The sequence below is a fragment of the Mizuhopecten yessoensis genome, unplaced genomic scaffold (genome assembly GCF_002113885.1).
Source record: "Mizuhopecten yessoensis strain PY_sf001 unplaced genomic scaffold, ASM211388v2 scaffold9421, whole genome shotgun sequence".
Classification (NCBI taxonomy): Eukaryota; Metazoa; Mollusca; class Bivalvia; order Pectinida; family Pectinidae; genus Mizuhopecten; species Mizuhopecten yessoensis.
The window spans coordinates 71,413-98,082 of record NW_018408039.1 but is presented as its reverse complement, the minus strand read 5'-3'; the positions used below and the strand labels follow the sequence as shown (position 1 = coordinate 98,082).

At 35.6% G+C, this 26,670-nt stretch overlaps 1 protein-coding gene across 1 annotated transcript in view; it reads left to right on the top strand.

Moving 5' to 3' along the window:
* The window catches only part of LOC110458061 (corticotropin-releasing factor receptor 1-like), a gene marked incomplete at its 5' end in the record, with an annotated part of 139,928 nt that extends 113,592 nt beyond the window's left edge, over positions 1–26,336 (top strand). The window contains 10 exons of the mRNA XM_021509610.1: positions 10,536–10,645; positions 11,681–11,781; positions 15,874–15,994; positions 17,734–17,887; positions 19,039–19,123; positions 19,679–19,763; positions 20,395–20,480; positions 21,307–21,442; positions 23,629–23,670; positions 24,408–26,336. Coding sequence (XP_021365285.1) covers positions 10,536–10,645; positions 11,681–11,781; positions 15,874–15,994; positions 17,734–17,887; positions 19,039–19,123; positions 19,679–19,763; positions 20,395–20,480; positions 21,307–21,442; positions 23,629–23,670; positions 24,408–24,641 — 1,154 coding nt within the window. The remainder of the gene's footprint in view (positions 1–10,535; positions 10,646–11,680; positions 11,782–15,873; positions 15,995–17,733; positions 17,888–19,038; positions 19,124–19,678; positions 19,764–20,394; positions 20,481–21,306; positions 21,443–23,628; positions 23,671–24,407) is intronic.
* Positions 26,337–26,670: the final 334 nt, after the last annotated feature.

Sequence of the window (26,670 nt, the reverse complement as noted above, 5' to 3'; positions counted from 1 at the left end):
TTTCGTATCTCAGCTTGGAATTGTATTCCGATTGATGATGGAAAATGGACTCTTATATAGAGGAGATTAGGATAATTGAGATGAAATCGTCCACATTAAAAGTAACATGCTACGCACATGCCAGTTTCACATAAGGACTGACACATCGATACCCGACACAGTAGCCGTGATTTCAGGTCGAAATGTAAATCAATAATGTCACAAGCATGTCTGAAGTCTATCTCAGTCTGTTATTACATAGATGTTGGATTATACACAAGTGAAATACTTTAATAAACATACCCTTGACAAAAGTGTTACCAATGCATGCCAGCTTACTGTTATCTGAATGTTAGTTACAGTTTTCTTGGGGTAACAAATGAATAGCTACACTATACCAGTGGTAGAAAATCATGAAATATTCATGTGTTGCCAGTTGATGAAAAATAAAACCAGATGATATGGTCGCGACCATCATCTTGTAAATTGATATTCTATTACCGTTTTTCATTATTCCAATAAGTGTGCCGTTTAATTTCAATGACACTGCCCTGTTTTTTTTTTTATTGAGGACGTGCCATTAATTACTTTTAGCTATACCCTTATATCGGATGTCGGCAGACGACGGTTACCCTTCCGGAACGTATGGTCTTATTCTTCTTGCTCTGCTTTAACTGTGTGCCGTCTTAAACTTTCATTTATTCGTGTTTTCCAAGATTCCTAATTTCAAATTACGGGTTTGTTTCCCCTTGGTTTTTCTTTGGCTTTTAATTCGTGTATGTATTATGTTAAGCATATGACCAATTAACGCTGAAATGTATGACCTCATTTAAACAAAACGTCGTAATTGAATAGTTTTTTGCGAAGATGCCTTTCTATTTCATGTTTGCTAGATTTACATCATTATGTACTCTTGAGATGGAGTCGCCGTGATCTACAGTAGCTCAATAGATGATGCCACGCCTATATGACGTTTATTGTTATTAAATGAAAGACAACATTCTGAATTTGTTGATATAGTGTATAGCTCGTCCGTACTTTGCATCCGAAAAAAAACATATTATACAAAACGTAGTTATTTTGTTTTGATTAAATCTGTATTCGGTTGGCAGTGTTAGCAAATACATAAATCAAACGGCTTTGGGCATACGATTTCATTGTGCATATAACGTGTTTTCAGAGTATGAAATTGCCAAGAGTACATTAGCTGGTGATGGCACACTGGGGTAATTTAAAGAATATCTATCAGTTAGGTGAATTATTATGTCGTTCTGAGGACTTTTATATGAATAAATGAGATGTTTTACAAGATTAATACTTCGAAATCTACTTATGGTCGCAAGAAATGTAAACCGAGATTATCGTTTTTCAATTTCGGGAAGTAATTGGATTTGAGAGTATTGTCACAGTGAAGCGGTCGTTTTGACTTACTGTATATACAACACAATTTGCTGTGTATCAGAATCATAATAAAATAAACATCATTGGATTTTACATGTTTATTTTAACGCTTTAAATTTAACTATTAATTGAAAGTAGATGCGCTTTAGCTTAAACTACAGTGATAACTTTGACAGTGTTCAGTGAAAGCCTTTGGAGTACGTGCATCACCAATGAAAATATTATGCCTATTTACATGTAAGTATTTTCTGAAATTGTCACGCAGTGACTTATTTGAGACATCTTGGTTTTAGTTTTGAATGTTCAAATTTGACCAGAAGAACAAGCCACCATTCTTGAATTTGCTGGTTTGTTATTGCTTTTTCTCGAGAAGCTCTAGACAGAACTTTCTCAAATTCATATGTATTTTTTCCTTTGTCCTTAATCATGGCTGCTACGTTTTGAGACTGATAGAAAGCACAAGGTAGACGTTAGGCACCTGTCTTTTCCATCTTTTCGTATTGCAGAGTTATCTACTCTTGTGAGCAGGTATTGATTGTTACGTCATTTGTTTGTGAGAGTAACGTCATAATTTGTTTGAGAAAACGACGTAATTTTCTCACACAAACTAATGACGTAACAATCAATACCTGCCCACAAAACAGATAACTCTGCAAAGACGGAATATTATATCGATGAATTGCTGTTTATATAACGTATACATGCCACGCATCTTCTAGAATCGATGTTCTTAGATATTTAGACATAGTCAAATGGTCTCTTTGAGCATTAACATTACAACTGTCATACTTTCAACGAATATACAGTTTCATTATGTTTTCAATTAACCTTTTTGTTTTCCTCATTTTTCAAAAAAATAAGAAAAGCGATACGGGCCTCCTAGATCTTTTGCCTACATTGATTTTACCTGCACCATTTTGTAGTCCTCATATTTATGACATGAAACCGTAGAGAGGCCCGTACGTCTTAAAACAGAACAAGGATTGTTGCAGTAAATCCTGATTACCACGATTCTATGCAGTACCGGTACATTTGACCTGATGATTTATGCAACAGAGTATAACGATAATCTATACCTTAACTGTCCTGTTTCCGGTACATGCATGAATGCAACACTCGAAATGCGAACAGAGGCCTATAAATATCTTCAAATGCTATGTTTGTCAAGTTGTGTTTTCCAGTGATGTAAAATTAAAAGAAAACTTATAGAATCGTTAAGCACAGGATAATAGCGTTCGTCTTGGTTTATTGTATTCTGCTAGTTCTTGAAGGATAATTTCCAAGTTAATACCGCATGATATTTGTTATCTGTGTAATTACTTTCCAGCCTATTAGGTTTATTTTTGACTGTTGAAATTCGGATTCTTTAAATACTCGATTATCTCACGGTTTGACTATATTTGCATTGACGAAAGACCGAACAGTTTTCGTAACACCATGGACGGGACAGTGGGACAACCGGTGTTTTGTGGCTGTGAAACGACGTTTGACTAAAGTGTACTGCTATATCAAGTTTTAAGAGAAGTACGTGCAGTTACCATCACACAATTGCATTTTCGCATTTGTTTTAACTCAAAATATGATCTATTTCGATCAAAAAATACTTCCTATCCAAATCAATATGTAGGCGTATTTACTCACATTAGGCTCCCATGTGGGCAAATGTCAATTTGGCTTTACGTACCTTGGGAAATAAAGCTCATATACGGCTTTATTGTTTAACGTCGTCACTTCGCAATTCCGTCTTTGCGTATTGCAGAGTTATCTTCTCTTGGGAGCAGGTATTGATTGTTACGTCATTTGTTTGTGAGAGTAACGTCATCAATTTTTGAGAAAACGACGTAATTTTCTCGCGCAGACCAATGACGTAACAATCAATACCTGCTCCTAAGAGAAGATAACTCTGCAATACGCAAAGACGGAATAGGAACACATCCTCACGGTATGCAGAGTAACCATATCGCAATCAAGACATCAATTTTGACACACAGTTCATACGCCATGGCCCTGCACAATGAGTTCACAGTTGCAACTTGTATTGTTTTGTTTGGGAAACTTGAACCATCTAATTTATTATATGGATAAAGAAAGCTTCATCGAGATTTTGTTGAGTGCTACACTTTAAAACTCTTATCCCAAGGGTGGAGAGTTCCCTGTTTACATTGAACGTAAAAGATATATTCCGTTAGTTATGTATGGGCTAGTATTGCTGGCCTATCCGAAATATCGTTTACATTAAATGCATCTGTGAAGACCTTTAGCGACTTTTCTTGATAAAAGTCTGATATCATAAAATCAAGAATTACGCAATGTTATCATTAAACAAGATTTAACTCTGAAATATTATGTCACTTGTGTAATACAATTACATTGCAAGAATGTGTGCATTATTGACCGAGACTATATACATGAGCTATCAAAACAACGCCCAAATTAAGAACATGATAACACTTGACGACTGGTGAAAACTATATTGAATTGTATGCATAAATGTTGTTAATCATATATGAAAGGGAAAAGAAGATGGATTAAAAAAAATAGAGACAGAAAGTTATAATGTATTACAGTCTTACATACATGTACAAGTTCAAAATAGATGAAAATGCAGGCAGATTGGTAACCGATATTGTGTGGAAACTTTAATAGCCATATTCAGTTTTATCGCAATGTACTGTGTTATCCAGTGAATATACATACCCGTGTTATATTCTTTTGTTACGTATTAACCCATGTAATATGACCTATCAGCTCTGTGATTGGTTGTAAGTTTCAATTGTGACGTCACGCCTAGGACAAGTACATGAAGTCACAGACGTACATGTACGCACTGGAGTCAAAATGGCGGCTTTTTACATTTCAAGGTTGCATGAAAATTGCCGCTTCACACGATTAAATGTCACAAATCTTGATTAAATGAAAAAAAGTATCTTAAACCCGTTTTCATTTCATATGTAATGTATGAAACTCGTCACGAAGTGTTTTCATTTTAGCTTGCCAGAGAAAGGCTAAATTGAAAAAAAAAAAAATTAGACTCGATTCATAAATATCCTATGAAATAAAAACTCATGTCAGATCCTATATATATAATTACGTCATACTTGCCTCCTTTTCGTGTTGACCCTTGCTGGATCATTAAAAGGCATTGTACTCTTTATTCATATTAAACGTGGTCTGTTGCGCGTTTCTTACATCGGCTGCTAGTGTGACGTGCAGGCGGGCGCCCATCCAGCTACCGACCACGCTCAACGTTGCCTAACTTTTGAGCGAGTACTAGAGATTCATGGCATTGCTGGAAAAAACTAGCTTGCCAACAGGGAAATGAATTCCTCCCCTATACTTTGGCTTTTCTGCTAGCCCTGAAGGTTCTGTTAGGAAGTGTCAAGTTGCACGCGCCCACTACCTCATCTTCCGCCATTTTGAAACTCGGGATCAGACAACCAAGATATCAAAATTGTAAAAAGTCTCCTTTTTTCCATATAAATGCAAGATTCTAGACAAGGGGCCAGTCTATATATAGGTGCATGTTCATCAGATGAACATCAATCATCAGCACCTATAATAAAATAATAACAATAATATACAACATTTGATATAGCGCCCTATCTAGCTTGATAGAATAAGCTACCCTAAAGCGCTTTACAGTATATAAATAGGCAATTTATACAATCAATACAATTAGCATACCTATACATTAATCAATATTGAGAAAATAGCAAGAGCTGCCTTATCAGACACTAACTACTAGTACATGTACTATGCCATCTGGCTAATATCTCCCTATGTGTGTAGGCCTGCGTGTGTGATGGAGCTGTAATGTGTTCTGATTGTAGTAAAACCGTGCTTCCAACGGTATCATGTATAGTGCCACCTAACTTGAATGCTACAGCACAGATACCGCAACATCCACCCCAGCCCATTTTATACTCAACTTGTAATGTTGGAGTTGTTAAAACGACATAAAAGCTCTACTCTAATGGCCACCGTCCCTTATCTACTGCTATATAGCTGCTCGTTGTATCGAGGTAAAACTTAAAAGGATACATAACTAGGTATTATCTATAATGTAATACCCAAATGCTTTTGATTTTGGATACAACGCCATTATCCTCTTGCATTCACAAATTGAGGACGAAAAACATTACGCAAAATAGGTGTCGATTTACCCATTATCAGTTTGATATGAAATTCTACCCATAACTTCTTGACATAAAAACAGGATGTAAAACTTTCAACTAATAAAGAGATATATGTCCAGTATGTGAAAGTTCTGCAATGTTAATGTTTAAGGAATGTGCATCGGAAAAACCGAAAGTCAAAATGTCTAAATAGTTTTGTTATATCTGAAGAATGGATAAATGATTCTAATTGCGGGCGTAATTGACATCGTGTATTGGCAAAGTGCAATGCATCAGCATAGATGGTCCTCATATATACTCATTATCTTACATCAAAATTCCTTGTTAGGAAATGTGTTGTTCAACACATGTTGTCTTATTTTCATTTGATAAACAGATATATAGCTTATTTGAATTCACCTTCCGCTTTATGTAACATGACAAGCTAGACATAAAATACGCCTGTGTTGCTTATTTAACATAAACTCAAGATAAGTTCAGGTATTGTATTACTCTATTGACATTTATTCTCTCCCATATTGCAGTAAAATGAGTAATACATTCCAGTTTGTAATTTATCAGCAAAACATATTTTGTGTTTTATGAGGACAGGTCTACTTTCAAATCCAAAGGTTTTAAGGTTTTACCTGGGCTCAACGGAGGAAGGGGTATATAGAGAGCCATGGATCCCCGTAACTCTGTAAGAAATAGTACCTATGCATTGAAAACCGATTTTTTTGTCGACATGACTAAATGAGAAAAAATATAATCGATACTTTTTGACATGATACACTGAAGGGACTTGATAATTACTTAATAATAACTAGCAATTAGTCACATATACTCATATTACCGCCCCCAAGAATGTTTGTTATGACAGACAATTTCTTCCAACGTTTTTGCTTCATGAAAGGAAAAGTTTGATCTTACGTTCAATCAAGAAAGCACAATCCTATTAAATGTGTTTTAATCTATATAATTGCTTTCTTAACGGTCTTTGTTGCACGATCAAACATTTCAGCTATGTACTATTACGAACATTTGCAGAACTCCAATTAAGTATATTTGTATTGCGTTGAATGATGACACAACATGATATTACTTATTTTAGCCGTCAAAATGTCCCTAATTGAACATTAAAGCCCCATAAACAGACACTAAGCTCTGGATTAACGAAGATCCAATCACGATGTAGCGGCAGAGACACATAATGGATGAGCAAGACAAACATTCAGCCTAAGTGAATTATGTCGGATTGTCATAAGATGGAAGAGCGCTAACGACTGTATTTGCCTGGTCAAACAAAGATCTCTCATCCTGGTTATCAAGTAAGCTTAGTGCCAAGACTGTCTGGCCCTAAGTTGACAAAAAATCCAGAAATTAATCTCATTTTTCCAATCAATGACAAAAGATCACCTCGTATGAACAGCAACGCGGGCATATCATGGATGTCTATTTTTAATCCTAGTGATTTGTATTAGGGAACTTTTATGATTTATACATATGAATCATACCTAAAGGCTTATTCATCCTACAACTAGGTCATGTTGTTATTTTGATATTCCCAAAAATTATTTCCAATGATTTCTAAACTTCTTTCAGTATTTAAAGCACATAGGCATTTAGGTTGCTTTTTCAGGATCAAAGAAATATTGAAACTTTCAAATGTAACACGTATGATATCAAAATCGTTACAATTGCTAAAATAATAAGACATTGTTTTAGACTTCAATCAGCTGATTAAATGCAGCGGATGTAAACGAATGAGTGTTGCATGCATCTTAAAGATCCCTGTCCCACTGTACTGTACTTTTTCGTTTATTCGGTAACCTCCGCTTAATTTTGTTTTGGATATAACTGTGCACAGTTTTGCTAAAACACTTCCTTTGACCAGATAGATCAGTCAGTTAAAGGGATAGTATAGCAAGCTGTAGTCAAGNGGGGGTCTTCTTTTTTTGCCAGTTAGAAGAACACATTTCTTGGTTATGGTAAGTTTATTTAATCTTATTTCTTTTCATAAAATGTCCCGCAAGGTTTGGTGTCCTGTCAGTTATGGATTGGGGAAAAACAGCTTCAAAGGCATTGTAACAATTTTAGTGCAGTCGGACGGGGATCCTTAATAGCTCCTTGTTTCCAATAAAAAGGGAGATCAATTGCACGTGAATGTTTTCCTATCCGACACTGCTCGGGTCTTTCCGTTAAACTGGTTCATAAATCGAGGACCAACTACGACGTATGAAGTCCAATTCAAAATTACAAGGTAATAACTCAAATAGTTTGCGAATGTCGCTTGACGGAACCTGAAATTTAAGAAAGCACGATATTGTTCTCACAAAAATAAGTATTAAACCAAGTTTGTTTTAATTGTATTCTGAACCGATGAAGATCACAAAGGACGTTAGAATATTATTTTCCTTTGAAAATATCAAAATTGTTAAAGGAAATAAAATGTGTGTTAGATAGGTTTTACGTCCGTTTCCATATCGAGTAGTTCGGTTATCCAGCAGACGAATGGCATGAAATGCATATTCTTGACGGTTATGGTATGTTGTTTCTTCGTTATACAACTCAAATGTGGAAATCTATTTTGGTCTAAACTAATGTTGACGTAGAAAGGGTGGTTTACGATCCCCTTAATAGTATGCATTTCATAAATCAAAGGAGTATTAGTTAAGTTCTTATTAAAGTTGAGTGAAATGTGTATATCATAAACACTGTCAGTGATTAAAGACAGATACCTAAGGTCATAATGGTTTCGGCAAACGTCGGGGACTAAACAGTCCATCAGCTTATTCCAAATGCTCTATGCGCATCATTGAATACGTTCTACCGGAATTGTGTTCTAAAGCATCATAAATGTTTAAAAGATGCATTTCAGTCCTTCAAGATAGTCCTTTGTGTCGTTCCTGGAACATATTTGCCACTAACTTCTGTGTCGCGACGTTTTCAGACAATATGATCCCATTATCTGTTTGGGCATTTTTGCAGTTTTAAAGTAATCGCGGGAAAAGTGCTGTGTTCACAGTAATGGGTTCAAATTATTTGACAAATTTGACGTTCCAGAATCGTTTTCGGCGGCCTTGAGCTTTTCTGTTTCATTAATTCCCATTTCATTGCCATTACTTTAAAATCTATTTGCATTGTTTTATTCTACAGATAGTTATTACGACCGATAAACGTCATAAATCTGATTTATCTGACTGGCTTAGTTTTAGAATGTGTTCTGCTTGTACAAAATTGTATCGTACCCGATGATATACATCAACATTTTTAACTTAAAATCCTGTTTGTCATTTTAGTTTTCTGTCAACTGATCACGACTTGGTTCCTGGCTTCGTCGGAATAAATGGAAATGAAAAAGTCGATAGAGCTGCTAAGGCATCACTTAACCTCAATACATTTATTCGATACAGTTTCTGTGCAATCACTCTATGATTACCTACATTCAATTAATCTGTATAATAAGATATGATATATTTTATCAATAATTCGTTTGCTATTGATATATTTTGACATCTTTACACATTTTAACCTTTTGTTTCTGGTTTTGATGTTTCAGTTTTTTTGTGAATGTCTATTTTTACATCGTTGTTTGGCCCTAAATGACTCAAATTGTCGATGGGCCGTAAAACAATACAAACTAAATAAATGAATTGTCAATTTAGAAATTTCAGACCAGAAGGCAAAGTGTCAGATCAATCAGTGAAAATGATAGTCATCGTATACATTTAGAAGGTGATATTTCCAAATTAACGGCTATATTTCATTCTTGATAAATGTTCCCTCTTTGCAAACAAACTACTACAAATTAGAATTATGTTTTTATCTACTGGGGGATTTTAGTGTACGTTGAAAAACATTGTGTTTGTAATTAATTTTTAATAAAGATATTGATGATAACGTTGATCATTCATTACCTACATACACAAGTTTGTACACACTTTATCTGTAATGCACAGTTGAGATAAGCATGTGTAATACACGTTATGTTGGGGGCACGGTAGTCTAGTGGTAGGACGCCGGGCTCGTGACCGAATGTTTGCGGGTTCGAGTCACTGCACGACACTGTTTTTGTATCTTTGAGCAAGATACTTAACTCCGCTTGTTCCAGTCTACTCAGCTGTAAATGAGTACGTAATTGGGCAGTGCTAGAATTGTTGAATGCTAGCTGTTAGCGCCGAAATGGCAGCTCCGGCTGTATGCTCTCTTGGGAGTTGAGAAATATATTGGCTGGTTGCAAAGGTCCTATAATCACGGATAATAATTTGTGAACTGATTTGAGACGACCTACGAACTAGGTTGTGACAAAGCCGTATATAAGAATCTCGAATCATTATTATTAGTAGTATGTTGATATGCAACGATTGACTTCCCGCGTATCGCACAACCTGTATTGAACCACTTCATTTAAAAAAATACCTATATAGTATTGAACCTCTACGAACAACATAAAAACTGTGACAACTTAAAAACAAATCAGAAATTAACCATGTGAATCAAAATTGTAAAACAAAAGCAATTGAATAATGAAATGTGCTGAATGCCATAATACGCTACAATCGAATCTCGTTAATTCTGCCACTACTAATCAGATTGTATCTCTCTGCCATGCCAACATCCGGTTTAGTTCGAGCGAAGCTGGCAGGTTATTGCGGCTTGACTGTTTACCATGATATAGGTCTAAATAATTCATAAAATGCAGGTTCAAGTACTATAACATTTATTATTTACATTCTATAGGATGTTGTCAGAGATGAATAGCTATTCATTTTGTTGATCGCTATGGGTATCAAGGACCAATTAGTTAGACTGCTTTGCCTAATACATGTATCACTTGTCTGTCGTGGATTATGAATCATGTGAAAAATGTAAAAATAAAAGTAAACGAGTAAAACGTTCTCTGCTATACAGTAGCAAAACAAATATTGTGTCAGTACTCGCCAAATATGATATGAAAAAATTATAAATAACCGGGAAAAATAGTTTCAATCTTTATTTAAAAGATCGTTTTCAGCTGAATAACAATTTTTGTCATTTCAGAAAATGCCAGTAAGTTTTGTCAAGCTAACGGTTCATGGGAGAGGTTGGCCAACTACAACAACTGTATAGCTGCTCTGTCTAATCACCCGGAGGACGATTGGACCTCCAAGGTAGGATTTATTTTGTTTTGGATTGAATTAGCAACCGAATGTATAATAAGATTATTTTTTTAGTTCAGATAAAGGCTCATTTTGATATTTTTATGTATAATGATTTTTGTATTATTTCATTATTGACAGCCTTAATTATCAATTCTGTCACGCTTCTACAGTGCATCATGGGAGATAATTCTTACTCCTCGTACCGGAAGTGTCACCTTTATGTAATTTGTATGTACTGTAGTAGCATACACTGAACCATTTCTCACGAGGTTGGACATAATCTTGTAGCTGGAATTTATATTTACTTCGGCAGCACGGCGAAATGCTTGTTTACGGTTAAATTATCTGTTGCAGTCAATTTATAAATTTACAAGCGGTCTTATCGGCAGTATTCTGTTTTTGATATTTTTTACGATATAGAGACACACTGACATGGATATTCACTCTTTTTATCTTTAGGACATCTATTGAGCCCTAAATGGACGATGCACAATATGATGCAGTAAAGCTGTTCTTTAGATGGTTCTCTGTATCGAATTATTCAATTATCAAATACTTGTTTTCGTATTTCTCTTATTATGATATTAACTGCATTTACTCAACTCAATAAATTGCATTGGTTTTAAATAATTATATGAACATAATTTATATCATTCCATTTATAGCCTTTGGCTGAGGTCGATACCTAGATTTATCGACCCGAGAATCGATAAATTTACCTAGGACGCAATCCAAGGTTAATATATCTCGGGTCGATAAATCCAGGTATTGACCTACGTTAAAGGCTTCAATTGTTTTTTTACTTTCAAAACCAGAAATGTAAGCAATCTGAAACAAAGCACAACAAAAACGTTACGGGAGCTGGGCGGTGCGTTCGTTTTGAGACACGTCATTATCCTATTGCTAGAAACACCCAAACTTTCAACAAAAGTCACGCACTCCAAGTTAATTTTGGTTTTTATCGGTGGACACGTGATGCATTTCTTGCCAATCGGCAATAAGGGAATAATATGGGAAAAATAATAAACGTTCTTATTTTCACAGGAACTGGATTCGGACTATGCCAAACGTATTATATATAATCTTGGATTTATTAGTTCTACTCTCACACTCGGCATCGCCCTGTTTATCTTCTTATACTTCAGGTAAGTGACCAAATTAAGTGACGAAAAAATGCAATTCCTTCAAAAATTACAATTTTCAGATTTGTTTCAAATCTTTAGAAATAATCGAAATTATTTTTTATTGAACCAACTACACACAAATTTAATATTGACGTTTCTCGAAAAAACTAAATGTTAATCTTCTGCATTGTTGAGTCTGTAACGTGCACCGTGGTCGGTACATGCACCTATCTGGTCCGTCCCAAATGTCTATCGGGATATGCTGTGCATATAACGGTGGATTGACCCTGGTAGCTGTGGCGCACTAACTTAGATGCGACCTAACATTAAATAATTAGACCACTGCAGACCCTATCTGAATGAGACAAGAATTAGTAATATTTACAAATTATTCTCATGCAGGGAATCCCAAAAAAAAAAATTAAAAAAAATCATAAAACAAAGGTAGCGACACAGTGTCGGGCTACCTGCCACGACACTCTACAAAACCCAAAAACGACTTAATAAATGTACACAAGCTTTACTCATGCCCAACTATTGCGCAGTGGCTAACCTCGCGCACTGGCTTATCTTCTCGGGCAACGCACTGGCTACTACTGTGCAGTGGCGATCCTCGCACACTGGCAGGTGAAAGAGCAGCGTACCGGCACTCACAGCGTACTTGCTATCCCCTGCCTGACTACTGCTCACATGTCATGTTTAGCGCTACATGTAGTTGAGCACTGCGTATGTTTACGGCCAACAATACCCACTGTTGTTGAAAGATGGTCTTGGCGAATCGGGGCATTACGTACATCAAGTCCAAGGTCGTAGCAACTTCACGACCGAGCAGAGGCTTAGTGGGCGTGTACCCTATTGTCTTTTGCTGAGAAGACCATATGTGTCCCAGTCCGAATGGTGCTCGTTGACGTAAGCGCTGAGCATTGTTGCCAATGTTTTTCTGAAGCGCTCTACCATTCCGTCCGACTGAGGGGCGTAGGGCGTAGTCCTTGTCTTGTTCATGTATATAAATTGGCACATCTCTGTGAATAGCTTCCCTTTAAATTGCTTCCCTTGGTCCGAATGCATGTACCGAGGTACTCCAAACCGCGCAAAAACTTCCTCAACAATTATGCTAGTCACAGTTCGTGCCTCCATGTTTGGCATGGCAACGCTTTCGGTCTATGTTTTATAGTAGTCACTGACTACTAGGATATAGCGATTACCAGCGTCTGTTTCAGGCTGTTCCCCCAAGAATATCTGTCGAAATTCTTTCCTTGTGTGAACCCGAGTGTACAATCTTAATTGGTGCGCGTTTGGTTTTTGATTGACTCTTTCTTTTTGTGCAGTATTCACAACCCGCTACGTAACTTCTGGTATCCGCTTGTGCTTGTCTCCAGACTACATAACCATTGAGAGGAAACAATTAGGTTTGTTTATGTCATGGTTACCTTTCCTGGCAATTTGAAGTCAGAGCTTTTGCTATTGCGAAACTGTATGGGACATACAAGGGTCACGCGATAACTAGGTGATTTATTAATAAAGACAATTAAAGCCCGCAATGTAACTGAACGAACAAGTAGATAACGTGTCTAATCAAGCTAGTAATACTTAATCCGTCGATAGCAAATTAATTTAACAAATATTCTCCCCTGTTATGCAAAGAATACACCCCTGCAATATAAACGGCCATTGTTTCTAACCCAGATGACGTCAGAGTTTTGACAACGACTTTAGGTCATGATTTTATGACGTCACATTAATAAAACAAAACATGATGTAGGCGTTAAAATTGACGCTAGTCAGAAAACGCTTTTGTTCGTAAATTTTTGTATATACATGTACTCTTGTTTTTGTTTCAAATGAGAATGGCGAAACTCGTCACGAATTAGCCCCGTCTTATTATTATCACGTGAAATTAAAAAATCATTTTTAAGGATTTATCATTATACGGTGGAAATATGAAAACGCATGATTGGTTAGAAAAAAGCCGCCATTGAACCGGCCTGGTCGATATTTTAATATTGACATGAAGTTAGATATGTGGGACGTAGAATACTATCGTAACTTCTTTTAGCGGTATTTGTGACTGCAGGGATAGTTTTAGGGACCTCTGTCATGGTGCAATTTACAATCAACTAAGATTAAGAGCCGCAGAGAAATAGCTGCTGAAATAGCAAAAATATATTCCAATGGTTCAAGGTCAGACAGATTCCCTTCTTAGAAAGAATTTGATATTACATATTTTACCAGTGACTTTTCACTATGTAAATTTGAAACCGAAAAAAATATATAAAGGCGATTAAAAATATGAAAAAATATGAATAAAAAGTAATATCGAAGACGGAACCGGAACCGGAAATGACATGATTTGCCTGCACCACATATAGCAACCCTGTACATTGTGACCATCGATTGGTATTTAAAGTGAATACGGATTAGAATTGAAGGTCCTTTCAAGATGATCTTCCCTGTCTCTATCACGATGGTCACTCATTTTCCTGATCCAGACAGCATTTACTAAAAGAAGAAGAAACAAATATATATTACGATCATTTTGCACGGGACGGTCATGATTGCATTCATTATCAAAGTCCTTGTTAGGTATTGACGGGTTTTTTTTCTGAGAAACATTATTATTTTGTCGGCTCGGGACGATCGTGATTGCATTCATTATATAAGAGCTTGTATAATATTGACCAGGCTGGACACAGATCTTAACGGTCAGTATTTGCGTTGTCAGTCAGTCTGAAGTCAGTCTATCTATTAACGTAATGCTTCACGAGACACTCACGAAAGATGCAAATTGAATTATATGTCTTCATTCAGATGCTGTCGCGTCATACACACCGCATTCCTTATTGCCTTTGAGTGTCGCTGTCGCTAATTTGTTAATATGTCAAGTGTATGTAGTGGCGCGTTATTGATGTCTGATAAATTGCAATGCTGACGCGATATAAATGTGATTTATTAATTCTCCCCGAAAGCAATTTCGTTATGATAAAACTAGCATTTTATTACAGAACAAAAATGTATAAATATTTCTTCATAAGTCCAACCTTTAAATTTCATAGACATATATCATAAAATGTCCAGGTGATCGGTACAATGAAAACTAAATCAACAAACGAAACAGAGTTGTTGGCACTTTATGGGTTCATTGGGTAACTGATTTCGATGTACGTATATACATGTTTGTACATTTAATTTTATGTTTTTGAATAAAACAACATCCTTGTATTAATTTTCAAAATAGATAACCAGATTGTCAGAACTAAATTGTAAATGTTCATATATTGTAGTAGTTATATCTTTTTAAATTTAATAGAATTAGAGGGAGACATTTATTGCTTAAGAAATAAATTAAGATTGTCTAAAAAGAATTTTAAACGTTCATTATATCATATAAATATTTATTTTAAAATAAATTGAGCTTGAAGGAGTAATTATTTTTACTTACAAATAATACGTATTGTTTTACAGTTATAAACGTCAGTTTTTAAAGAAGGTTACTGGCGAAGGCTTTATGGCTTTCTGTTTTTTGTACTCAAACCGTGTGTTGTAATTTGTCTCCTGTAGTACACACATACCAGGGACGTAATCCGTTTGTGCCCAGTTAAACTTTTGCGGTACACAGAGATAAATGACGTAACGGTTTTGTTACATTGATCCCAATCCTGACATATCGTCCAAGACGAGCTCAGACAGGACAACGTGGCATTCTGTTACGGTTTTATCTGATCAGACTAGGATAAGGATAAACTTTTTTGTGTGTGATTTTGTTATAGCGGAATCCTGTGATGATCAATACAAGTTTATACAATTTCCATAGCGATATACATGGTGTAAGTAAACTACGTTCTTGTTTTGGCCCTGTGAGTTGACGTTTTTGTTTTGGCCCTGTGAGTTGACGTTCTTGTTTTGGCCCTGTGAGTTGACGTTCTTGCTTTGGCCCTGTGAGATGACGTTCTTGTTCTGGCCCTGTGGTTTGACGTTCTTGTTTTGGCCTTGAGTGTAGACGTGGAGGTTCTTGCTGTGCTAGTTACATATTTTAATGACCATATTTCACTTATATGATCAACCAAGTGTATGCATGCTTTGCATTTGTTAAATAAACATGTTTGTGTATTTCAGGAGTCTGCGTTGTTTGCGGAACAAGATACATTGTCAGCTCATTATCACATTTATCCTGCGGAACTTACTGTGGATTCTTATGCAGCATACTCTTATACCAATTGTCTCTACCGATCACAAGGTATTGTATACGTGAGAAATGGGAATTTTTATTACTACTCTAGTAGACCAAGGTTAACGATGTTACCTAATTTACAATCACATTTAATCATGAAATACAAATCGTCATAGACACGAGTAGGTTAAAAAAGTATATAATTCATATAACACAAAATATATAATATTGCGGTTGAACCATCGTCTTGTTTTTGTATATAGTGAAACACTGATAATTAAGCATTGAACTGTTTTTGTATGGTATTTATGATCTATTTGAATGACACAGCTTTGCAAGCAAACAACATAATGCGCGCAAATAGATTATAAATACCATACAAAAACAGTTCAGTACTTATATTTACGTTTTCTCTGCCTCTTACGTTCTTTTTTAATTTATAATTTATGTTTAAAATTAAAAATGCGCGCCTTATCGACAGTCCACACAATTTCGTTCAATAATTTGAACAGCGTATTGTCGCCTGCTGATTGGCAAACAAAGTTAACAAACACTTCAATTTTTGAAAGTTAGATTTTAAATTGTTGTGATTTTTCCCCGGAACAAATTTCGCGCATGGATAAATACAGTGAACACCGTGAATTCGACCTTGACCTCCACGAGGGAGTTATTTTTGGAAGTTAATTCGAGTTTCTTTTTGCTCATTTTGTGAAGAATCCAGACGTGAATTTATTTGTTGATTGTATGGGAATCTTACTACAGTCGGTAGATTCGTTATTTGACATGTCGTGATCAGAAACTGAGGAAACCGTGGCTGCGAGACGCGTGAAACTGATATCGTTTGAAGTGAGTGATCTTGCGACGGAGCACAGGGGTTCGTTACAAATGTCGGAAATGTTTATGTGTGCTGTGACTCGTATCAGTAGGTCTGTAACATATGTGTCAGTAGGTCTATAGAAAAAGTCTATTTCAGACATTTGTAACGAAAACCTGTTGATCAGTGCAGTGTAACAGACGATGTTTCTGATAAATTGCATGAGTGTTAAAAAAAATTCCATTGCCGGCATTGGTGATTTCAACCGATGTGCATTTTGTACGATAATGCAGACCTTGGTCTTGTTTTTGTTGTAATAAAAGTATTTTTTCTTTTCTTTTTTTTTCTTTTGCACATAAATTTACAATGACATTGTCAAGTCTCATAATGCCCAGCGATATATCAGCAGCCGTCATATTTATTTACATTGGATATTGTAGTTCCGGTCAGTGTTGTAATAATACGCTAAGAATTGTGTCTCGTGCTGCATGGTAATTAATTTGCCATCAATGACACAGCTTTCAAAGAGGCTATATAGTGACAATGCCATGCAAATGTAAATATAATACAATAACATGCAATTTTGAAAAAAATATATGTTATAAATAGGTTTAGCCTTTAGCAATTTCAAAATTATAGAAATGCGAACTCATAAAAGACATAAAGAATCATGTTTGATTGTCATTTTTGAAAATGTTGGAGATTGTCGATGATTAAAAGTAATGCCCTTTTTACTTATTGTTTACTGGAAAAAACTCGCCGGAATTTACTTTTCGCCTTTTACGTTCTTCGTATTAAGGGCTATTTAATATTGACTCCGAATATACATATTTAGCAGTTACACAGAAAATTAACACCAGGCAAATATTGGTTTTACGAGAGAAGGGCGAAATTTCAACAGTGTTTCAGGCTCCCGCTATCCAGTATATGGAAACACATTAGTTTTCGTCATTTAGACTGCTTAAACATAATATAACGTTGGTTTTTACAGTGGGCGTGCAAGCTGGAAACATCAATCTTTAATTATGTACAGATGACAAACTTCTTTTGGATGTTGGTTGAAGGAATGTACCTTCATATCATCATTGTATGGACTTACTCCGCGGACAAAATCAAACTCTGGTACTTCATGGTCATTGGCTGGGGTAAGTCCTCCAACTTCGTTTCAGATTTTCATGATATTTTGAGTAAATCAATGGCTCATAGCAAATATGGCGTTTATCAACAACATATTTTCAACCAAAGGAGATCATAAAATTTGTATTACAGGTTATATTCAAACTCGACAAAAGTTGATTGTCTTTTAGGTTCATTACGACTCTAACGTGACCCCATGTAATTCGGATCGGATTATATATTTATTACTGTTTCTCACGTTTTAATAAGCGAATATTAATCAAACTATTGGCAGTAAGCTAAATAATTTCATACCAACTGTTGTTCCACAATTTGTCGCTTTTTTTCTGGGAAGGTTCCCACCTCAAGATGGCAACCAGTTTTTAATTGAATGTGACATTTTCATCGGGTATATTTTATTTTAACCAAGTACGATTTCTGTCCATGTCGAGGTTATGAAGTCGGAGTTAAGCAAAATTCAAAATTATGTTAACTAAGAACATTCATGGCCATGTCAAAACTTCAACAAAATGTAAAATTATATTTAATAAATAACTTAATGAAAACAAAATATATAACAAAGGAGCAATGGGTACCGTTTTGGCTTTTTGATAATATTGCAAAGGTAATCCACTGTATTTGACACGGTTTCTGTAATTGTTGCAAAGAACATTGGTTGTTTTGGTAGATGTCTGAAACATGTTTTCTACAGAAATCCTTTGGATTACACTCATGTTTTTACCCTTTCCATAAAACCATAAAAGTTTCGATAGCTAAGACAATGTTTTGATAGTTGAATGCCATCGACGACAGTTAAATAACGTATCAATTGGTTGGTCGATTGGTTGGTTGAAGAATGCAATATTTTGTTATTTTTGATTTTCTAATATTGATACATCTTAATTAATAATTTGTATTATTGGTTGTAGTTTTGTATTGACAATATTAACTAATATTGCATACATGTATAAACTATTTTATTTCACAGGTATACCAGCCATAATCATTGTTATCTATTAACTATTTAATTTCACAGGTATCCCAGCCATAATCATTGTTATCTATAAACTATTTAATTTCACAGGGATCCCAGCCATAATCATTGTTATCTATAAACTATTTTATTTCACAGGTATACCAGCCATAATCATTGTTATCTATAAACTATTTAATTTCACAGGGATACCAGCCATAATCATTGTTATCTGGGTTTCACTTAGAATCCATTTTCAACACAATTTAGACGACAAATCTCATTTACTAGCGTGAGTACCATTGCACCTGTCTGTATCAAATATGAATTCGAGATAACAGAGTTATAATTCATCAAACTCATTGGATCAACATATTAATCAACTCCACCACTCATGGATTGCACAAAATATATTTCTATATTTCGTGAATCATCCGTTTTAAAGAGTATCGAAACAATTTATGCAGTTGTAATATCTGTATGAGAGAGGTGCTGAAATATGTATCTTTATCACATAATCGGCCTGTTATCCAGTGCATTTGCCCGTGTAATATTTTTAGATATTTCACTAGTGTAATATACCCTGGAGCGTTTTTCATTGGCTGTGCCAGTCAGACATCCATTGTGACGTCATAATATGGACAATTACGTGACGTCATAATTTGTGAATGGCGCAACAAAATGACTGTCTCCATTTGATTAAGCCCTCTACATTTTGGCTTTAAAACCTGTCAAAATGTAAGTTTTCTGTATCCTGTTTTCGTGTCCCTATGAGAGACTTATTAAACTATGTTTTCTGTTTTCGTGTCTGTATGAGAGACTTACTGATCTATGTATCCTGTTGCAGGTGCTGGATGTCAACAAATGGCAGTGCTGCTTACGTTGACCAGTTAGACTGGATTTACAATGGTCCAATACTCTTTGTTCTTGCTGTAAGTGGATATATATTACTATATCAACCTTAAACACGCCCTTGCTCTGGAATATTTTCATATTTCATTCATCGCCTAAGTGTCTTCCTGTGTCACTCATTTCCATAACTGATATTAACTCCAAATCTTTCATCCAGCATCCATGAACGTATAAATGTGCCTCAAAATGCTGTAATAAAATCAAGAGATATTTCCCTCTTATTTTGAAGTCAACTTCAAGAATAAGGTCGAGATAGGGTCAACACCTTTATTTGGCTGCAAAGCTAACATACATTATTAGCTAATATGACATATTTCTAGATGGTTGGGATTGTAACCAACTGTTTCCAGTAATATTTGAGCCATTCTTTTTTTTCATTTTGAGAACAGATTACCATATTTATAGCAGTATGATATGAAACTGTTTGATAGCAATTTCTTACTCATGAACTTAACTGTTTTTCTTTGACCTCTCCGTGTTAATAATTAAAAAAGTAAAACGACATAAACTACGCTATATATGAATGCTATATAGATTCATGAAAGTATATATGATCGGCTCATCTTAATACTGCTATAGACATATTATGAGTTATGTTTCAAGCAAACGTTTCATTGTGCACAAAAAATAAACTGTGCATTTCTCTTTCAGACAAACATGCTGTTTTTAGCTACAATCATATGGGTATTGGTAACGAAACTACGAGCTTCGCATAGTTTGGAAACGCGGCAGTTACGGTAAGCTCATTTATAATGGTATATCATGTTAACTTATTACCTATATGCTGTATGCTGTTATACAATGTTTGAGCAAATGTAATCAATGGTCATTTGGTTCCACATCAATGTGATTATACCCGTTAATATCACCATCCGCATTCATTGACAGATTGTTATTGATTCAAAATTATTTATTATTCATTCATTTGTTGCTATCAGATTAACAATTGTAGCTTATACGTAAAGTATGTGTATATTATGATTAATTACATCATATCTATAAATAGATATTTTTTTTTTGGGGCTTAATTTATAGCATGCACTGATTTCCAAGTGGTAGATATATTGGAAAAAAAATATATTTCGCAAGCTTATGATTAGTCTTCATATTTATAGCGCAAAAATATGTTGTTGACTTTGATACCTACTAATTGTACACAGGTGATACAAAGCCTATTATAATGATTTGTTTCATTAACACACAATATTACACTTGTTACATCAATATAGTATGTAGGTCGAGTTTAAAACCTGATAATTGTATGTTAAAAATAAGAATAATTGTCACGATTGGAATGGTAAGTGAGACTAGGTCTATTAATTAATGATGCATATTGACAGACTCCTTTCTGTTCCGTAAATCTAATATTGTGAGATGAAATTTGTTTTTGAATATGTAGTTATTATCAAAAAAAAATGATACAGAGGTGTTTTCAAGTGGATCAATTGTGGAAATAAATGCAGGTAAAGTAAACGGTAATGTTTCCTTTCTGGCTGGTGTTTTTTGGCTACATTTGTTTTCTTCTTTGACGCCATTTTTTGACGCCATTTGTGTTCTTTCCAGGAAAGCCGTGAAGGCCACCCTCCTTCTGTTTCCGTTACTGGGTATCATATACGTCCTCTTCATCTGGCCGATAAGCGATGCCCCTGCTGTCATCGAAGCTCACGAGTTCATCAACGCTGTGTTGCAATCATTCCAAGTACGTGGATCAACTGCTTATTTCAATTAGACAGAAACGATAGGGGAAGTTAGTCTTAGAGGCCAAATCGCCGTTTTCAGAACGTGTTTTGTTTTAAAAAGAGAACACTGGTGTTGACTAATTACAAAGAACAACAACAGGTTTTGTTTTGTTCCAAATGAAGTACGTATTGCAAAATGGTTTAGATACATGTAGGTAGTATTCTTACCTACCAGCGTTTGTCCAGCGAAAGTGGGGTATTACAGAAGCTTTGACAATGTACATAGGAGGTATGGTAGTCTAGTGGAAGGACGCCGGGCTCGTGACCGAAAAGTTGCGTGTTCGAGTCACGGCACGGCACTGTGTTGTATCTTTGAACACAATACTTTACTCCGCTTGTTCCAGTCTACTCAGCTGTAAATGAGTACGTGGTTGGGCAGTGCTAGAATTGTTGAATGCTAGCTGTGAGCGCCGAAATGGCAGCACCGGCTGTATGCTCCCCATGGAGTTGAGAAAGATATTGACTTGTTGCAAAGGCCCTATAACTACGGATAATAATTTGAGAACCGCTTTGAGACGACCTACGAACTAGATTGTGATAAAGCGGTATATAAGAACCTCGAATAATTATCATTATTGAAAATGCTAGAAATTGTCAAAAAAAATACCATAAAACTGTTTGCGTTAAGCGAGGTGGCATTTGAGCACGTGACATATTATATATATGTGTGGTCAAGTAATCTTACATTACAATCGATGTGCCATTAATAACTATAATGGTTGAAGTTAGTTACTTAAAAAACAACGTTTTAGTTACTTAAGAAACAAAGTTTTAGTTCCTTAAAAAACAACGTTTTAGTTACTTAAAAAACAAAGTTTTAGTTACTTAATTTAACATAAAAAAACGCTACGATTTTACATTATCAGCATTTAATCAAATAAATAGAAAAACGATATAATTATTGTAACAAACAACACAATTTAAAATCAATTTCCACATGAAAACACAACAAAGGGAAACTAAAAGCACGAAACAAAGGTAGACGTACGATGAACCTCCTTCAAATAATGATAACAAAAATATTTGTCTCCAATAATCCAAGGCAGACTATGATGTCTGTAATTTCAGCAGTTGTTTTGTTTTGGTTGTATAGGGTTTAACGTCCTATCATCAGCTAAGGTCATTTAAATATAAGGAAGTGCCCCAATGTGTGTTTTGTAAAGTGTTGATCTGATGCCGATTATGTTGCCGATTACGGGTGAACCAGTTATTGTCATTACCTTAAATGATAAACGTTAGGTTGGGAATAACAACTACCATTTGTAAGGACTTTGGTATGTCCCGGCATGGCGACAGAACTCATAGCCTTCCTAACCTGGGCGATACTTCAACATTAAAGCCAAAGAGGTATTCCCAAGCAAGGCAATAAATAGAGAAATAAATAATTTCCAAATATTGCAATGGTCGCTTTTGTGTTCCCAAGTAAATGGCACATTAGCAAATCCCAAATTCTGCAGGGGGTGCAACTAACGATACTTGCAGTGGGTTTATTTTTTCTGTATCCCCAAATTGCAGGAATGGTGAATTGTGGCTACGTTATATTAGTGGCAGCCATCTATACAACGGTCATGCTAAGAACAGATTCTGGATTAAAAAATCAATTAAGACGTGGATTATGTTTTGGAATTAAATAATATCACTTTCAGATACAGTTTATTTAAAATGTCGTTAATACAATATAATGTTATGCTTGATAAGCCTATGTTGTGATTCGATATCTGTTTAATATAAAACTAAAGTATATGTGTCAGTTTAAGTGAATTAGTGTATTCATAGCGGTGTGCAAGTGTAAATAAAAATATGATTTTAGCGCAAAACAAGTAGTAAAGCGAGCGTATAGACAGTCTGTGGTCGACAGCCTTTGCATCTTATACTACGATAGCTTTGTAAAACACATGCATGTCTCAGCCGTGATGGAACCTAAGTAGAAGGAACATGTTTAAGTGTTTGTGTTTGTCGGTTACGTGTACTTATAGAGGCTATGTATGTCACGTTTCCTATTCCGAAGTTATAAATACACGAAGTAGAACTCTTTAGATCAGAGCTGCATGAAATCAAGTGCTTTAAGTTATGATCGTTGAAACCTCGATGATGATAGAGGAAGTATTGTCATATTTATTTTTCATTATTTCATTTGTTTTTCTAGGGTTTCTTCGTGGCCCTTTTCTATTGCTTCCTGAATGGAGAGGTGAGTATTATACAAGAGAATTCTGGTATTAAAAATGTGTATCATAAAATTTATGCAATAAGTGTGCACTTTTAGACATTGATTCAAAACACAAGTGTCCCTATAAACGTTCGTACTGGTTCAACAATTACATCCGCATATCGCAGAGCATTAGTTGTATAGTGTTACTGGCCCCTGGTGGGAACACAAAAGGTCAGTACAATAAGTATAACTGACGTACACAATAAAACGACAAAAATGTCAGAGCACTGAAGAATAATAGCGAAGCTTACAAAACTTTAATTCGATCTCAAATCGATAAAACTAGGGTAAATAATTAACAAAAAATAGATGATCTACCAGACAGGTAGATGTTACGATCTGGATCCCGTAATCATTACGTTTATCTTACAGCTTTGAAGTATGGTTGTACTTTGGAGATATTTTTGCTGTCTAATGAAGTTATTCTTTGTGACGTCATAGTTGAGCCTCTATAAAAAGCTGACCTACAAACGTCCGTCTCATAGATGGTCATCATCCTTTTTGGTCAATGCTAAGAAATATTTCTGCCCCGAGGTTTGAAGGCCCGAAACTTCCTTTTTAAATGAAGGAAATATCGTGAAAAAGGTTTGAATTTTTGGAAATAGATTGATAACCCCTGACATTTAGACATGGGTAGTAATATTAAATGGGTATCTGTGTCATATCACCGATAAAAGCCGATTGTAACATTAATCAACTTCCTATTTATTCTTCAGGTCAAGGCAGTGTTAAAAAAAAAATTCAGTGTGTACCAGGACTCGCGTTCCCTTAGTGCTCGCTATACAAAATCCACCATTGGCTGGGCAAACGACACTAGCATAGGGCCAAAAGAAGGCATAGTGTTGACAAACGGACACCTGTCTCCGAAAAACAACGGTGCCCGCCAAGGAAGTCCATGGAATACGCCAACCATTGAGCACCAGCCCGAGGAAACAGAAAATATGCTCTGAAGCTGTTGTTAGACTATGTGGTATTAAACATACATACTCTTTATGACGTAACGAAGCAGTGACAATACTGGCTCAGCATAAGGAAATAACGGCGTTATTGCGCGCCAAAGTGTTATCCCGAGCTTTGGCATGCCATAATGAGAAAAACAAACGGCGTCGTCTTTCTCTAGGACATACGACAAACGTTATTTATACGGAAGAAAATAACGTTATCCTTGGCTAGGGTATGCCACCTCGGTGATTCATACGAACAAAACTATACTTCTTTTTGCTTCTGTAAACCATAAGGGGTGAATTGAACAAACAATGAAACGTTGTCCTTTCCTCAATCAATTAATTAAGGTGATAACCAACGTTAATTCTAGCCAGGGGATGCCTCAATCGGTAATGGAAAGGATCAAAAATTAGTTTCCTCAATTGGTTGATGCTTCTTTGGGTAAATGAACGGACAAAACAATGGTTTTCCTAGCTAGGGTGTGCTGAAATAAGAAATTGAACAGAACAAATAACGTTTTCTTTAGAAAGCACATACCACGAAGGGAAATGAAAAAGAAAAGATTTTCCTCAGAGAGTAACAAATTTACAAACAATGTTTCCTAGTTAGGGCATACCACAGAGGGTAATTGACATGACAAACAACATTTCCCTAACTAGGAAATTCTGCCACGAAAACGTGAAGACAAGGGTTCCCTTCGCTTGGGCATGTAGTTGTGGTTAATCTTACAGAGAAAACAACATGGCTCCTACCTAGGAAATACCATATCTGGTAATTAAACAAACAGTACAATGTTTTCCCGAGCTAGAACATGATGTAATGGTGAATAAAACAGGCAAAACAACGTCATGTCGACCTTAGACATGTCAAATTGTTTAGCAAGTGTTTATCTAGAAAACGTTATCAGTGTACTGGAAAGTTCAAACTCTATCCCTAAAGGAAGAAACTATTTTGATTACATGACCTTCAGAGTACATTTCAGGAGTGTTCGTGATAAAACTTTGAGTTGTTGATATATTGTTTACTCATATCGACAGATATAGTTATACAAATATGAGTCCATACTCCGTTAGCTGGTCCAGACATTCAACATTCTGGATTTTCTATTCGGAATTGTAAAATTCCTTGTTTTCCTGATTCCGGATTAATTCCGGATCCGTTCGCAAAAGGTTCAGTCGTATCCGAAAGAGGACTGTTTTGTGTAGTATTATGTTGCATGTGCTGCGGCTGTTTCTAGTTTGTCAAGGGCAGAAGGAAGCTGACCTTCCCATCATATATATGCATAATACATAGTTTTCAAACAACAAATTTAGTTACGCCGCTTACGTCATAGTGATCACTACGTCATATTGTCATCATCGACATAACTGTGATTGATCTGTACTCGTATTCGTCGGTTATAAATGTTTGTCATAGAATACGCATGCGTTGTACTGACGTGTTCTGCGTTCCGTCTTTTGTGGCATGAGAGCTCTTAGCGACGTGTGATAAAGTTTAGAGTAGTTTTACGTTAGGTCGGATATTGCTTCAGTATTTGTTTCAACAGCATCGATTGCAATCCCACAATTGATTTAAATTAATAATCATATCTGTATAGCATTACAAAATATTAAGCACACCCTGAAGGAATATACCGGAAAACATGTTCTTTAAATGTTTGCTAAGTGAAATAATGCATCATATCATTTAGAAATTGAATGTTGCTTTGGTCGATTCCATGGTGTGATGAATTGAGTTGGTCTTGAAACAAATTTAAAGTACTGCAAAGCAGTTCAGGTTGATTTTGTTTCAAGACCAACTCAATTCATCACCCCATGAAATCGACCAAAGTAAGATTTAATCCTTATATTTCAATCGTGTTTTTTTCAATATGTGGAACTTGTCAAGTCCATTCTGATCGTTTGTCCCCAGTTCTGGAGCTTGTGCAAGTCTACGTATCGACGTAATGTGAAAAATATAGTCCGTCATTGAAGGACCATCATACAACATAATGGTGTACGTTGATAGTTCAATATAGCCAAATTATGTAGAAAC